We start from the raw sequence: 16,946 nt of genomic DNA on the forward strand, positions 1-16,946 counted from the left end.
AAACACATAATCCAGTCGAGTGAGCAAGATGTAGTATAGAAAAAAAGGTATACCCTGGATCTAAAGGCTTTTGCCAATTCCATAAATTGACCAGATCATGATCCCTACACAGGCCCCTCAGGGCATAAAATACCTTGGGTTTCCTCCCTGTATAAACCCAATCCGCATCTGCATTCGGGGACCAGCCGGCCAGAATATTAAAGTTAAAATCCCCGCAGAGAGCTACAGGAAGGGGCCACCGTGCTAATTCCCTGGTCACCCATTCAAATACTCCAGGCCATCCACATTGCTTCCATAAATTGAGCATATAGAACATTTTTCCCCAGAGTATATCTGACATTCAGATATAACCCATCGGCCACATTTATCAGCCCGCGTCCGGGTGAATTGCAGGCTACTACTACACACCAGGATAGCCACACCACACTTCTGAGCATTCTAAGTTGTCCCTCCAACCAATTTATATCCTAGAGAATTTAGCCAATTAAGTTGTGCTCCTTCAATATGGGTCTCTTGCATACAAATATTGTCTGCTGCTAACAGCTGTAACCCCCACAGCTACATTTTGTCACTTCTTATAATCGTTAAGCCCACAAACATTAATGGTAGCTATTTGCAATTTACCCATTCCTAACCTGCAAGAGAATCCAGATGCTTGACCTCTTCATCTTTGAGACCATATTCGCTTCGAGATAATCCCCCTAAAGCATGCAGCCTTCCCACCAGCATGTGAGTTCCCCCCACCCTTCTAGGCCCTACACACACTCCCCCGACCTTCCCCTGCCACCACCAAAAAAGGAGCAACCAGGTCCCAGCCTGAACCAGTATGGTGATATCTGACACAATCCCACCCCTACTGTTCCCCACATCCCACCAGTTGTGCAGCCAAAAGAACAATCATGCAACTACTTTGCCATCTGACATAATCTATCTGAGGGTCTGACTGTTCTGACAAAGTTAGTAACAGCCTATCCTTTCTCTTTCCCCGTGGACTACACCCTTAGCCCTAGATAGTAAGCCCCTTCACTAAGCACCACTCCCTGACCCAGCCAAAATATCTTTTACGTATGCCTGAACTTGGACTTCTGGGGTGAAGGAACGGATTTCCCCCTAAAAACAATCTTTAACCGGGCTGGATTCTGTAGGTAGACCTCGGCTCCCAGTTTTTGAAGTTCTGCGAAAAGGTGCCTTAATCGCCATCTTCGTTCGACTGTGGCATGAGCAAAGTCAGGTCTGGCAAAAAAAGTTATTGCATCATATTCTCTTTTTGCATTAGGGCGAGCCAGATCGTAGACAGTTTGCTGTAATAAAAAATTGCTGAAGTACGCCACCACGGCCCCTGTTGTTCCGGTTCTTTAGAAGCAATCTTTGATACCATCATTGGAAGTCGGTGGGCCCGCTGGATTTCCTTGTCCCAATCCCATGAGGACATCCCAGGAAATGCACTGTTCAAGAAAGATACCATATATTTTCTAACATCGTTTCCCTCTACCCCTTCAGGTACCCCCAAAAATTGTAAGTTATTACGGTGTTGCCGATTTTCTTGGTCTTCCAGCTTTCACATCACGTCATTCAGCAACCCCTCCTGTGTTGCACCCTGAGACTTAAGGGCCACCACTTCTGTTTCTAGGATTGCTGTTCACTTTTCTACCATGACTATTCTCTCAACAATATCTGTGCACGTTTTACTAATTTTTCTAACTTCACCCTGCAGCTTTTGGGCAGCAAGACGGGCTTGTTGATTATCGCTCTTGACTTTCTCCTGGAAGTGTTTTATAGATTGAAAGATCGTTACAAGTGAAGGATTCCCAACTCTAGCTGTGTCTGGTGTGCCCTGGCTAGCCATTGAACCCGGCTCAGCCAACTCTTTCTCACTTTTTTCCTCAATGGGAAACATTAACTGTGTGGCAAAAAAGTACCCGTACTGCCTCTGTCATACGCTTCCTGTGGGGTATTTTCCTTCTTTTTCTTCTTCCCCTTTTGGAAAGTGATTTGCTTTGCTGAGATGGATAAGTCGAATCTTGTTGCCCAGTCCTACTGCTCCACTTTGTAGCCCCTTCTCCACTTGACAGAGATGCTAGCATCCGAGATGTCAGATTCATCTGTAAGGGAAAATAACTTCTCCTGAGCATCAGGGGACATAGCCGGCTCTTTAGGACCATTTCCTATTTTATCCTTGGAGGCTTTATATACCTGAGAATTGACGTCCTTGAGTGTTGCCTTTCGGCCTGTTCTAGCTGCCTTATCAGCAAATATGCGTACTGGCATAGGACCCGTCCCGTCTCCTTTTGATGGCACCTCTAGAACACTTCATTTTGATGTGACCAAGATCCGGAGTTGCCTTCTTGTACATTCCCTGTTACTCTATTCCCTTCTGGGCACAAGATATTTTGCCACTCAACAGCACAGCCAATATTCAGTACAGCTGCTTTTCGGTTTCCACCTTATGACCAGCAGCACTCATGCCACCGGCCCCAGAAGATGAAAATAAGTTAACAATGTGGGGCTGAGATCCCCCTGCATCCCAGGAGTTTCACTGTTTTATCCTTACTGGGTCGGTAGTCACCTTTCCTCTCTCCAGCTTTGCTTTCCACAATAGTCTCGCGCCGAGGGAGGGGCTGGATGGCCGTCCATGCCGAAGCAGAGGCAGTCGGGGGCACAGCCCGTTGTTTGCTTTTGCCGCCTCACACGGTCATTTCTCCTGCTGGGCTTCCTTTAAATCTCAGGGGTGTAGATGAAACCAAAATCGAGCTCGGCTAAACCAGCAACTGTCAGAAATCAACAGACGCCGCTGAAAGCAACAGGCGGCCCAAAACACTACACTGAGCACAGCCAGCTCCGGTCTTCCAATTTTGGATCCGATTGCGGGGCTCTGCCTCCAAGGTTCTAGCTCCAGTGCTGAATCTGCCCCACATACTTCTCTCGCCATTGGGCGGCAGGCTGACTGACTGGTGGTCCGACGGCGGGAGGGTAGAGCCGTTGTCTCACTCAGATGTCATCTTGCCTTCTATTGTGCATGGGTCCTACTGTAAAAATACACGTCCTCACACGTGTGTGCGCATATATCATCACTCATGCTCGCACCTAGTGAATGATGCAGTTATGTCACTTTTTTTTCCTGGCGCACCGGCAAAAAAAACACTGGGAACACCTATAGGTTAATAAGGTTACACCTGTTGGTTTTGCCAATACTTGTTTGTACTTTGTGTATAGTGATTATTAGAATCTGTTGTTAAAAACGGATTCTATTTTTAAGCTCTTATTTTTTCGAAGCACCATAAGATTTTGAGGGTAAGAACCACCAGGGTGTTTTGTGTTCACCCTCGATTAAAGCTGTGATTGTTGACAGACACGTCTAAAATGAAACCAGGAGTGTCCTATGCCACCATTCAAACCAGGGCGTTTTGGTTAAATCTCCAAACGGAGGACGTACTTCCATGGAATATTCTCTCTTTTCCAGCCAACGGTCTCTCCAAATCCTCTTTTATGGACTCCATACTGGTTATAGGGATTCTGGTCTTGTGCCCTACCCTTCTGCCTGCTATTTTTATAAAATTACATTTAATGTTATGCTCATTGCCTTTGCGTGGTTAATAAAAAAAGAAAGATAATCACAAGAATGTCCAGCCTCTCTGCCAAGTGAAGTGAGTCAGGCACTGTTGGAGTCCCAGCAAGATTTCAGTTTCTGAACTTTCCTCATCCAGATTTGTAAAGCACAGCAAACCCTCCTTTCCTGCCTCCCCTTGTTTGTTCCATGAGGTTCGTTCTCTCTCTGTCCATGGTGCTCAAGCTGAAAGTATGATTAGACCATTTGGTAGTTTTACTTTGTTTACACTCCTAATCCTAATGTTCTTCGTTTTCTCTGCCTCGTTCTTTATCATTCACTTCCTGCTGTTTCCCTCTTTGACTCCCTTACAGAAACTCGCTGATTTCTTTGTCACTCTCCATTCCCCTGCTTTTTCCATCATAACTCAATGTCTCTCGTTTCCTGCACGCTTCCCTTTGTGGCTTTACGCCTTCAATCCCTCCTACCGCTGTTGTGCTACTGGTCACCAAATCCTGTTTCAATCTCTCTCATTCTTGTTCTCTAATTCCCTTGAGCACTCTCCGCTTAGCTCTTTTTCCTGCCTTCTTAACTCAGTTCTCCAACTCTGAATTTCTAGGTTTCAACTGGTACCTCATCTGTTATTTTGTTCCCAATGCTTTATATCACTCACACACCCCGCCTTCCTGCTGTACTTCTTCCCTCCATGCCAGTCCTTCCCACGCTCCCCTTTCCACTTACATCTCCAGTCCTCACCTTTCTTGCACCCCGTGCTTTCCCCTCCGTCGTCTCCACGTGTTTCATCCTCACCCTTCTCTCATCCTCACCCTTCTCTCATCCTCACCCTTCTCTCATCCTCACCCTTCTCTCCTTTATCCCTCCTTTGCAGCCGTGTGTTTGAGGATAAAGAAGCAATGCTGAAAGGCGCTTTCGAGGTGGCTTCCGAGATCGCCAGCAAAAGCCCGCTAGCTGTTCAAGGGTCAAAAGTGAACTTGGTGTACTCCCGGAATCACTCTGTGCCAGAGGGCTTGAACTACATGGTGAGGAAATATCAATGTATCCCAGTGGTTCATGTTTTATGCATTTATGCGATGTTTTCTTCTAGGTATGATATTCAGACACTGGTTACTGTACTTTGTCCTTACTTTCTGTCCTCTCCTGACATGTAACCAAAAGTAGTTACCGGCTCTAAAACAGCGTTGCTGCAGGGGAGCAAATAGACCCAAAACTTCAGTGGCGGCTAGTCAGTGCTTTAAATTGAAACATCGAAGTGCAGGTACTCTGTACCAGAGAACCTCCTTGTTTCTTCTCCAAATAAAAGTATAGCATTTCTCTTGAGAGGTGCCGGTACTCCCCCTCTCAAACTTATAAAGTGCCGGTACTCAGTACCGGACAGTACCGGCCCATTTAAAGCACTGCGGCTAGTACTTAAAGCTGGCGGAGTCGAGACGTGAGTAAAGCAGTATTAAACCACACATTGGCAAAGCCAATAAGTCTTACTTTAATGTTCTAACACACGCAAACAGCCTTTGTACATTCCTGCATTTTCATACTTTAGCACTTTAAAGCCAGATCTGTTATATTTGCCAGTGCACGACCTCAGACAGCATACATCATGCACAGAATTAATGGCCATAGGCGAAACAAACAACAGAGACACACACCGGATGTTGGTCTTGGGCAACAAAACACAGATAATTGATGCAGTGAAAAAAGGAAGCCGCACAGAAACCGGCAGTATATCACAACCAACCGGCCCTCCAGGCTTACCTACAACCTCGGAGATCCACGGAAAATACCAAGAGGCGGCCGAGAATAAAAAACTAACACCAGCCAGACAAAGATGTGACGTCACCCAAGAAAAACGATACGAAGGAACCAAACACTGCCCACAAGGCATAGAAGAAACACTCCCAAGACAAAGCAGGTCTCAAGGTACGTTACAAGACTCCACAACAGAGGGCATACCTACTAACGCAAATAACAACCAGGAGGTACCATCAAAAACAACTGAAAGGACCGTAGACTGGAAAAGCCGGGTCTGGGGTGGAAAAAGTCTACCCCCACTATGGGCATAAAAATACTACTAAGGCACGGAGTCCGTCACATAAACTTGAACTGTAACGATGACGCCACCCCAGAGAGGGGTACAGAGTCTGAGTACATCAGAGCCCCCCAGACTAGCACAGCCACGACCGGAGGCTTAACGAAAGAGAGTAACCAGACCACAATAACCACGATACCCCAGCGCGCACAGGCAATCAATATGCACGGAACACAAACATCCGCTGGGACCGGGCCCCACTGCAAAATCAGCCCAGATAACATACCAGAACTAGGGAAAGGCCCTGAGAACCGGTCTAGCAATGACAACTTACACCTCAAACAACTCTTTTTTACCCCAGAATACGAAACTCAGGGGCGGCATGACCTCCTCAATAGGGGAAATTTGTTTAAACTTTACGCCAACATTGAAGGGCTTTAACACCTAACTAACATTGACCTACTTTCAGTCAAATTTTGCAAGCAGACACAACTAGTTCATTGGAACAAACATTAACAACATGGCGAACAGCAGAAATCGCCCAGTTAATACTATCCTTTAGAGAGAGGTTCGATTCATGGGGCATAAGACTTTCCAGGCCGGTAAAACCATGCTACCCAGGTCCTCTTGAAGATCGTCCGGCGACAAAGGGAAAAAAAGAATATCTGACAGAAAAAAAGGATCAGGTAATTTCAGTATTACGGAACGCTAGAGGGAACAGCCCTTTATCGACAATTCATCCCCCAACCACAACAGGTAACCAAATAAACTCCAAGGAAGACGCCGCCTACTGGCGCTGGCTAACCGACACATTAAACAGACAGAAAAATAATTGACCTCGCCAAAAGCCCCAAAAGGATATTACCCAGGAAATCCTCCACCTATTGTCCTGGAACATAGCCGGATCCAGGAAATGGATGGAAGAAGGTTCGCCACCCCATAACTGGACAGCATGCGACATCAATGCCCTCCAAGAAACATGGGCATTGGAGGAGCTACCTCTTGTTGGGTACACTCACTTCAATATACCAGCAAGGAAAAACTTCCACTATGGTCGACCAAAAGGGGGTTTATCAGTTTATATCGCGTCGGACATCAAGATTAACTCAGAACAAATAGCCCCATATGGGCCAAACATGCAATTAACAAAACTATCAATGCCGGGCAGACCAACTCCGACACTACTGGTTAACTTTTACGCACCTACAAAGGTGAAAGAGAAACAAGTCGCATTGGATCAGCTAGTATCCACAATCAGGGATATTCGAAACAATAATCCACCCTGGGAAATCATCGTAACAGGTGATTTTAATTCAAACCTAATCTACACACCTGAGGATGATGAGATTATAGCAGCTGACAATGAATTTTGGAATGTCAAACCTCAAACTCAACTGCAAACAGAGCGCTTCAATCCAATTGGTCGAAAACTGGTAACAAGCCTGGAATTCCTTGGGCTGCGGTTCCTTAACGGAAGAACCAAAGGAGACAACCCGCCGCAATACACTCATCTAGGAACCTTGACGGCCTCAAGGCTCGATTATACAGCAGTCTCTCTTCCACTATTTCCATTCGTCCAGCAATTTTCAATAGAACATACCTCAAAAAGTGATCATTCATATCAGCATATTTATTTCAATTTAAAACTGACCAAATACCATAGCTGCAATACAGTGGGAGATAACCTCGGCACCACTAACCTGAAATGACTTAACTGGACAACATCGATGAGTTGCAGGCAAACGTGCAGAGACTAAAAATAGAGAGTGAGGTAACAACAGCTACCCAAATACAAAAATGGGAGAACTTTACGGGAAAATTAACAGAAAGTATGTCCGTTCCAAATAAATCACAGCCTCCAACTACCAAAATTTCTCTGCCAAAGAACTTGGCAAAACTCAAAATAGAGATAAGGAGAAACGCCAGAGCATTAAAAAAGACAACTACGTCATCCAAAGACTGGGTCCAAAGACAAACCCTCAAAAAAGAATATAAAAAGAAAATGTGGGAATACAAAAGATCTTTGAAGGATGACTTCTGGGTAAAACTACTCTGCACCGCCAAGAACACCAACTCAAGCACATTTTGGAGGATCATTAACAGCTTAAATCACCCTTCAAACCCAACATCATCCAATGTCCAAGAAGCGGACTGGGTCGCTTTATTAACAGAGAGGTTCGCGGAGGTAACATTAGACCAGCCCAACCCAGGAGCAACCCAACAAATTACCAACGAAGTGGCCAAAAAAAGAAAAGGGAGCATTACTCCCAGCGGTGGAATGAGAACCTCTTGCATGCAAACACCAAACCCAAAGGATGATCGCAGAGCTAATCCATCTCCAGACGGGGATCTTTTGGTAACCAGGCTTCACCGTGACGTGGTTAGCCCACGGGAGAAGAAGGACCCAACAAACAAGGTAGAACAAACACGGTATAGCGAAGAGGACATAAGAAGAATCATAAGGAAGTCACGTGGCAACGGAGCTCCAGGGCCGAATGAGATCCCTCCAATAGTCTACAAAATTGATCCGGACTTCTGGTGCAGAAAATTAAAAAAATTATTTGAAGAGGTAACAAGCGAAAATCAAATACCATCAAGTTGGCAGGGCTCCATAATCTCACCCATCTTCAAAGGAGGAGATAGAACATCCCCAGCTAACTACAGACTGATCGCCCTCCTAGATGTGGAGGCGAAGTACTTTGCATCCCTTGTCCTGGAAGATCTAATAAACTGGTCCGACGACACAAAGAGAATACCATTGAACCAAACAGGCTTCAGGAAAGGGACTGGGACACTGACAAATATTATGTCTCTCTCAGTGCTAGACGATAAATATCTCCGAAGAAAACAGCCCCTTCACCTATGTTTCATTGATTTAAAGGCAGCATTCGATAGTGTAGATCGTAACATCTTATGGAGGAAATTGCGCAGTTGGAACATCCCGGACAAAATCCTGAGAGGGATCTTACTCCTTTATTCCAAGACTTGGATGGAAGTTAAATTGGGGAACGGAACACGGCTCTCAAGAAAAATCAATACCAGCAAAGGTCTCAAGCAGGGCTGTGTCCTAGCCCCCCATCTTTTTAACCTTTTTATGGCAGACCTAACATCAAGTCTAGATAAGATTCCATCCCATCCACCTAAACTTGGCTCCTTTCCGCTAACCCATCTATCCTATGCGGATGACGTGGTACTGTTGAACCTAACGAAGATTGGCATCCAAAGGTTATTAGTAGGGCTGGCAGAATTCATAACAAACAACAACCTGGAGATAAACACAACAAAAACAAAAACAATGCTTATCACCAGGCGGCGGACAGCCAGCCCACACATCTACCTGGAGGGAACAAAGCTAGAGGCCGTGTCAAACTTCAAGTACTTGGGCTTCTACTTTGATAATCGACAAAGCCATCAGCAGCAAATGTCGTACATCGCTCAGAGATCAAACTCCCTCTCATTCGCTTTTAGATCTTTGGCCAAAAAGCTTACGGGGCCATCATATAAACCTCTACTGGCAACAATAAAAGCAAAAGTTCTTCCAACCCTGTCATATGGCAGTGTAGGATTGCATGGGAAGGATGCGGACCTGCTTAACAAAATGCAGACAGCCATCTTCAACTCCACCTTCCAAATACAACAGGGAGCCTCACCAGCTCAGACGAGGTTAGAATTTGGAATAATAAATGAAACACTGGGAAGAAAATATGCAAATATCAAGTACTGGTATACACTGAAACAGAATACGTCAGCCTCGGAACTGCACCAAGCACTATGGGAAGAAATAAGATCTGATGTTAACTCCCCATATAATCAGTATCTTGAAAAGGCCATAACTGAGACTGGAACAAGAAAACTTTGGGAACTCAACCTGCCTTACCCGGCGTTCAAACATGCTATAAACAAGTCGGCAAAATTCCACTCCCTCTTACTTGATAAAGCTACGTTTAGCACCAGAAAACACGCATGGATGGTCATATCAAATTACAAAACACTCGTGGCAGCCCCATATCTAACAATCACATTCCCAGCTCATAGAAAACAAAAATTAATGGGACTCCGTTTGGGGAAACTTCCATCGATTATGGACCAACCAATCTGGGTGCACGATGGACCCAAATTATGTAGACTATGTGGGAGGAGCAATGAGGACTTTTTTTTTTTTTTTTATAAAACTTTATTGTCAAGAAGGCATATAAGGCATTCACAGTAACATCACTTATTGTATTTTCATAACAGTACTTAGTGTATTCCAAAATCGGGATAAGTCTCAGCATGAGGCAGTGCCTGCGGCAATTATATTAGTACGGATGAGAAGGAAATACATGCTATCGAGCTGCATACAGTCTTATTCGATAATACTTCACTCCCTGTTGCAATTCGCAAAGTGCCCCCTTAGAACAGAACAAGTAATTCCTAGCAGGTTCAATCAATAAAACTAAAATCATAACCATTAAAACCTAACGGGTGTCATCATCACAATAGTACATTGTAGTCTTACATAGACAAGTCCTCATCGACTGCACATATTCCGTAAATCCGTACAAAGCTTTCTCGTGGTCCCGCTCCATCCCACCACAACTCAGACTACCACTCACCATGCCCCTTTTCCTAATCTTCTTCTTCTTCCGACTCCACATCATCGTCCTCCGGTAAGGGTGCACACGGTTCCCCCCTGTATTTGTTCCAAGGCAGCCATACTTTATTCCATTTACGGGGACATGCCCGCAGCACATACACCGCCCTCTCTTTCACCAATAGAATGTCCATATTTTTAATCCAGCCGTGCACCGTAGGAACTTCCGGGGCACCCCATTTCTGAGCAATGTCTCTTTTGGCCACTGTCACAGCCAATGTGACCCACAACTGTCCATACCTGTTCAGGTCAGTAGGGTCCCAAATGTTCAATAGGCATTTACGGGGTTCAGGGAGAAGTGACACCCCAAGGACTTGGGATATTGTGCGCATAATTTGTCTCCAGACTTCCTGGATCAATGGGCAGTCCCAGAGTGTGTGTAGCAATGTACCCTCCTCCCCACAGCCTCTCAGACAGAAGGGGTGTGGTGCTCTCTTTATCCTGTGTAGAAGCGTCCTGGTGTAATAGGTGCGGTGTAGGATCTTGAGTTGTACTAACCTGAACCTGGCCGATATGCCCACCTCCCTCGGGGACGCCAGCGCCTCATTCCACTCAGTGTCATCCATGTCTCCTACATCCCCCTCCCACCTCTCTCTAAGTTTCTGCGTGGGGATTGTCAGGTTGTTAACCAATTTCTTGTATGTAAGAGAGGTCGCTTTTTGTTCCATAAACTCAGTCAACAACCTGTCTTCTAGTGGCGACGATTCCGGGAGTGTGGTGTCAGGTGGAATGGCTTGTAGGAGGGCGTGACGAATTTGCACATACCTAAATGTTTCAGTGGGGCCCATAGCATACCGCTGTTGTAGCTGTGAGAATGTAATGACTGTGCCCTGATCCCAGAGGTCACCCACCACCGAAATCCCAATTTGATCCCAGCGTGTGAAGCCCTTACTGGACCTCAAGTTCCCCAATGATTTTGCGTCCCACAACGGCGTCATTCTAGTGATCTTCCCCTTCCATCCCATTCGAGATTGCGCTGTGTGCCATAGGGCAGCCGTATGCTGCGTTGGGCCAAGCAACGTGCGGACTTGTGAGTGGTTGTACAGCACCGATAGCATGCCGTCCGTCCCCAACTGCGACCAGTCCGCCTTATAAGCGGGGTCATCCCGCGGGACATGGATCCAACAATTAATCACCTTAAGTTGGGATGCCCAATAATACAGTTGAAGGTTGGGAAGTGCAATCCCTCCGTCGTACCAGCTCTGAACTAGTTTGGCGTGTGCTATACGGGCGGGGCCGCTGCCCCACAACAGGGCAGACACCTGTGCAGCCACCTGTTGGAAGTAACGTGGAGCCACTAATAATGGGGCGTTCTCCAGCACGTAGAGAAACCTAGGGAGAGCCATCATTTTAAATAACGCTGCCCGCCCAAGGAGGGTCAGCGGAAGGGTCGCCCAATATTTAACGTCCGCACGTAAACGTGTCAGTGGCGGCACCAGGTTCGCAGTGTAGAAGTCCGCTGCTGTAGCAGTGATGAAAATACCTAGGTATTTAAAGGAGCCGGTCGCTAATTGTAGGGGGCAGTCAGTCCGTAATACGGGCTCCCGGCCATGAAGGACGAATATTATGGATTTAGACCAGTTTAGGGTGTACCCGGACGCCTTCCCGTGTTCATCGCACAGAGCCAACAGGGCAGGAATACCCTCATTGGGATCGGTCATGTAGATCAGCATGTCATCAGCATATAAGGATACCTTATCCTCCCACCCGTCCTCCCAGGTGATGCCCCGAAATAATGGCGTTGCTCTGAGCAGGATAGCTAGCGGTTCTAGCACCAGTGCAAAGAGCAAGGGGGACAGTGGGCATCCCTGCCGGGTTCCTCGCCCCAAGGGGAAGGTCCGCGAAATGTGGCCGTTCGCCACCACCTGCGCCATGGGTGACCTATATAGTAGCCGTATCCATGCTATAAATTTTGGGCCGAAGCCCATACGAGCAAGGACCGCAAAGAGATACTCCCATTCCACCAGGTCAAAGGCCATTTTGGCGTCCAGAGACAATATGACTGCCTGGCCCGGGATGAGATGTGCTCGCGCCAGGACTCCATGGACTCTCCGCAAATTCAGTGCCGTACTTCTGTGTGGCATGAAACCTGATTGATCGGGGTGTATCAGGGTCTGTAGATGCGTAATCAGGCGACTAGCCAGGAGTTTCGCCAGGATCTTCGCTTCCACGTTTAGCAGGGAGATAGGTCGGTATGACGAGCACGCCGTCTGCGGTTTGTCAGGCTTAGGAATGGCCACTATCGTGGCTATGCGTTGGTCTAGAGGGAGTTCAGCCCTATCGAAACTCTCCACATACATATCCAGCAGGGGCTTGCTCAACAGGGGAGCCGACGCTTTATACCATTCCACGGGTATCCCGTTGGGACCCAGCGCCTTTCCGGATCGCAACGACTGTATAGCCAATTGGATTTCCTCTTCATTTAAGTCAGTTTCCAGTTCCCGTTGTGCGTCCTGTGAGAGCTCGGGGACCGCTATGTTATTCAGTGACGCTAACGCCTCCCGCTCTGTGACCCCACGAACCGGTGTGTATATGTCTTGAAAGTGACGTGCCAGGGTGTGAACTATCTGCTCAGGGTGTGTCTGTAGCTGGCCGTCCTGTGTGTAAAGCCAGGGGGAGACGAGCTTAGTTGTCAATCTATCAAAGAGAACCCTGACACCAACCGAAACACGAGTACTAGAGAAAGGTCTTGGCTTTGTTCCCACACCGACCCCAGACCCATTCCAAGAGATGATCGAACTGAAACAATTTTTTAGGAAAATCCGTCTTCGGGCATTCTTTGAAAACCAACCTGAGCTCCCGGATCTTGATACAGGTCTAAGAAAACCCTCCACCTTTACTCCCACTGACGGGATGGTACCACCCGAAGTCCTGACTTTTGAGCGGGCGGTCCTGAGGAGCATGCGTGAGATACCTTCGAAGAAAACCTTCCACAATCTGTCCAATATAGAACGACTAGCAGTCAAAACACTAGGCCAAGACGAGTCGATCGTCATTAAACAAGCAGACAAGGGGGGCGCCACGGTCATTCAGAACTACGAAGACTATGATCGTGAGTGCAGAAGACAATTGACAAATACCAACCATTACAGACCTCTCCTTGAGGACCCAACTAAAAGATTGACAACTACCATCATGGGCCTTGTGATTGAGGGGGAGACTAACGAGTGGATTAGTAGGAAGGAAGCAGATTTCTTGATCACTCCGGATCCTGTTATCCCCTACTTTTATACTCTCCCGAAAATACACAAGGGCACGTCTCCTGTCCCTGGGAGACCCATTGTCTCTGGAATTGGATCTCTACTAGAACCACTGTCACAATTTTGTGATGCGTTCTTCCAACCTTACGTCAAACAGATACCATCCTACCTGCAAGACACCAGGGATGTACTCCGTCTAATTGCAGACATAGATGGCAGAGAGGACACTGACTTGCTTCTTACCCTCGATGTGGAGGCACTTTATACTAATATCCCGCAACAAGCAACCCTGGAAGCAGTGGATTCGCTGATGCGAGAAGAGGAATGGTTATCCCCAACACCAATAACATTCATTATGGAACTGGCCCACATCGCCCTGACCGAGAACTTCTTCAGGTATGAATCCCAGTTATACCATCAAGTGCGGGGGACTTCGATGGGTTCTACCTTCGCGCCGAGCTTGGCCTGCATTTATATGGCTTCGTTCGAGAAGAGGTACATCTACCCTCCGGAGCAAAACCCCTACCGAGAGAACTTAACTCTCTGGCGTCGCTTTATCGACGACATCTTGATTCTTTGGAAAGGGGACCGTCCCAGCTGTGAAGCCTTTTGTGACTGGATTAACTTACAAGACCCCTTCCTTAAATTTACTGGAACCATCTCGGAGACGTCCATACCATTCCTCGATCTTACCATCAATCTGGGACCCGAAGCAATAACCACCACGCTATACAAGAAAGATACTGACAGAAATAGCTTGCTTCTCTACCAAAGCCACCATACTAAAGCCCTGCGAGATAATTTACCCTTTGGGCAATTCCTTAGAATTCGGAGGAATTGTAGCTCTGTCCAAGACTTCAGACAAGAGGCCCGGACCCTACAGCATAAACTCCAGGACAGAGGGTATCCCACCCGGTTGTTAAAGAATTCGTACAAACGAGCATTGAACAACAATAGAGATGCCCTTCTAGAGGTCCACCCTAAAGAACCAGATGACATCATCACCTGTGTCACCTCCTACACCAGGCATTCATCATTTATCAAGAAAGCCGTGATGACACATTGGGGTATCTTGAACTCCACTGGGATGGAATTGGCACGACCACGGTTCGCTTTCAAAAGGACTGCCAACCTCAAGGACACATTGATCCACACTCGCCCTAAGAAATTACAAACTCGACCAGTCAGGACCCTTTGGGATCTTCCCCCTGTCACTGGACACTACAAATGTGGTTCCTGTGTGGTATGCCCCCAAACCATCCAAGGCAGAACAATCGAACTCCCAGGAGATTTCACCTGGACCTTTCACAAACACACCAATTGTAACAGCTCGAGATGTATATACATCTTGGTGTGCCCCTGCAGATTGCTCTATATCGGGATGACAATGCGCCCGGTGAAACAACGGATAATGGAGCACAACAGTAATATTCGATGCTCCAAAACACACACCGGGCTGTATGAACATTGCAAGGAACACAAACATACCACTGAGGACATAAAGTGGACAGTTCTAGAATGCCAACCTGGTATGAATCAGCAATCCCTCTTCAGACTGGAGCAGAGATGGGTACACCGTCTACACACAGATGAAAACGGGCTCAACGATGCGGTGCCCTGGACAATGCTCACTAGATAGCTGACCAATGGACTGTTTTGTCCTTACTATGCCGAACCCAGCCCATAACCATGAAGCTGCCTATTTCCACCTCCCTCTCAAGATGGCACTCACGTTTCCCTCCCTCCTCGTTAGCACGCGAAGCCGTCTTCGTTGTTAACCACCGGCAACACACGGAGCGAGTGAATCTTCTGTGTCCATTATTTACCACTCGTTGCCTGGTAACACGCCGGGGCCACGCCCACTAAACTGGCCACACACACGGGTCATAAGTAGTGCGCCCGGGACGCCAAACTTTACCGGCTGATCTGCGGCACCGTCCGCAGTGGGAAGGGTAGGTGACTAGACGCCCTACGCCAGGAACTCCGAGGTAAGGCACATATGCTCCATTCTGCGCCCCCGCGTGCGCCTCTTTCTGAGCGCCACGGCGGGACCAAGCTTTAAGCAGTTGAATGGGGAGACGCATTGACCGCCAATCGATAACATGGCGGGGATACTTCCTCCTAACAGGTGGTCTCCACCAAGTCCTGGCCCCACCCGGTCAGCTCGAGGAAGCCTCCGTAGTGTAACAAACGGGTAAGGTTGTTCTACATTTTACCATCACTGTATTAATGCGGCTGGTGTTACGGTTTAATCCAAGGGTTAGTTACCCATACACTGACTCCATCTAGTGTTCTTTTCTGAAACTTCACAAAGACATGTTTGAAGTCTGTTTTTCTCCCCACAAATGTTGTCTCAATTTCCACTAGCTATCGCGCATGCTGATAGCACAGTAATAGCCCTTGATTTTCACAGGTTTTTTACTGCATGACAAACTTCCAACCAACTTTGTTGGATACCACTAAGCATGCGATCTTCCTTGAGCAAACCAAAGGCATGCTCACCCACTGTATATTATGACAGTCACAAAACGCGAATGTTTCCACGTTTGTCCATGATGTCTCTCTGGTCTCTCCTTAACAGTACACTTCTCTCTTCTCTCTCCCATTTAGTCCTGGGAAGGGTCCTGAGGAAAGGACTGCCATACGACACCTACCAGGTCGTATACTGGGCCCCCTGATCACGGGGGAGCCCTTGCAAATCATATGAGCACCCCTTGGTCCTGACGAATTGCTCTATAAGCAAGAAACATGTTGACCATCCACTCACCAAGGGTTGAATGAGGCTTACTACCTTGATAGTTCTGCCTCTATACCCCTTGTATTTTTAATAGAGCAGTGAGCCATATCATTAAAATCCCAATTTTTGGACTCCACTGACTCCTTTTATTTCACCCACGCTCACTTTTGCACACTCACATATTACCTCCTTGCATGGTCCCCTTACATCCACACACCCTTTGGCGAAGGAATAGAAGATCCCCGCCAAAGAGCAACAAGTATTGTTGCCCGACAGGCATTGCACTGCCAGCCTGGCGCAGGGGCAGGGTACCGATGATGACGCTGAACGATCACCGGGTGGGATTACAAGTGTAGTCCAACCGGCGACTTGTGTGAGGTACCCCAAAAATTCCAAGAGAGGGTTCACTACACTCACCTTTTTACTGTTTGACCCGACAAGAGAGAGACCAATGACAGTCCTTTAGCTGACTGCAACCGGGGAACTCTGTATTTCTTTTTGTTGATGACCTATATAGTAGCCGTATCCATGCTATAAATTTTGGGCCGAAGCCCATACGAGCAAGGACCGCAAAGAGATACTCCCATTCCACCAGGTCAAAGGCCATTTTGGCGTCCAGAGACAATATGACTGCCTGGCCCGGGATGAGATGTGCTCGCGCCAGGACTCCATGGACTCTCCGCAAATTCAGTGCCGTACTTCTGTGTGGCATGAAACCTGATTGATCGGGGTGTATCAGGGTCTGTAGATGCGTAATCAGGCGACTAGCCAGGAGTTTCGCCAGGATC

The 16,946-nt window shown here is 47.3% G+C and overlaps 1 protein-coding gene across 3 annotated transcripts in view; it reads left to right on the forward strand.

The window, feature by feature from the left end:
• The window catches only part of LOC144782052 (delta(3,5)-Delta(2,4)-dienoyl-CoA isomerase, mitochondrial-like), a 221,724-nt gene that overhangs the window by 173,305 nt on the left and 31,473 nt on the right, over positions 1–16,946 (forward strand). For all 3 annotated transcript variants that reach the window (XM_078661188.1, XM_078661187.1, XM_078661189.1), the window contains one exon: positions 4,434–4,584. In XM_078661188.1, the coding sequence (XP_078517314.1) occupies positions 4,434–4,584 (151 nt within the window). The remainder of the gene's footprint in view (positions 1–4,433; positions 4,585–16,946) is intronic.

Source organism: Lissotriton helveticus, chromosome 9 (assembly GCF_964261635.1).
Source record: "Lissotriton helveticus chromosome 9, aLisHel1.1, whole genome shotgun sequence".
In the NCBI taxonomy this organism is placed as follows: Eukaryota; Metazoa; Chordata; class Amphibia; order Caudata; family Salamandridae; genus Lissotriton; species Lissotriton helveticus.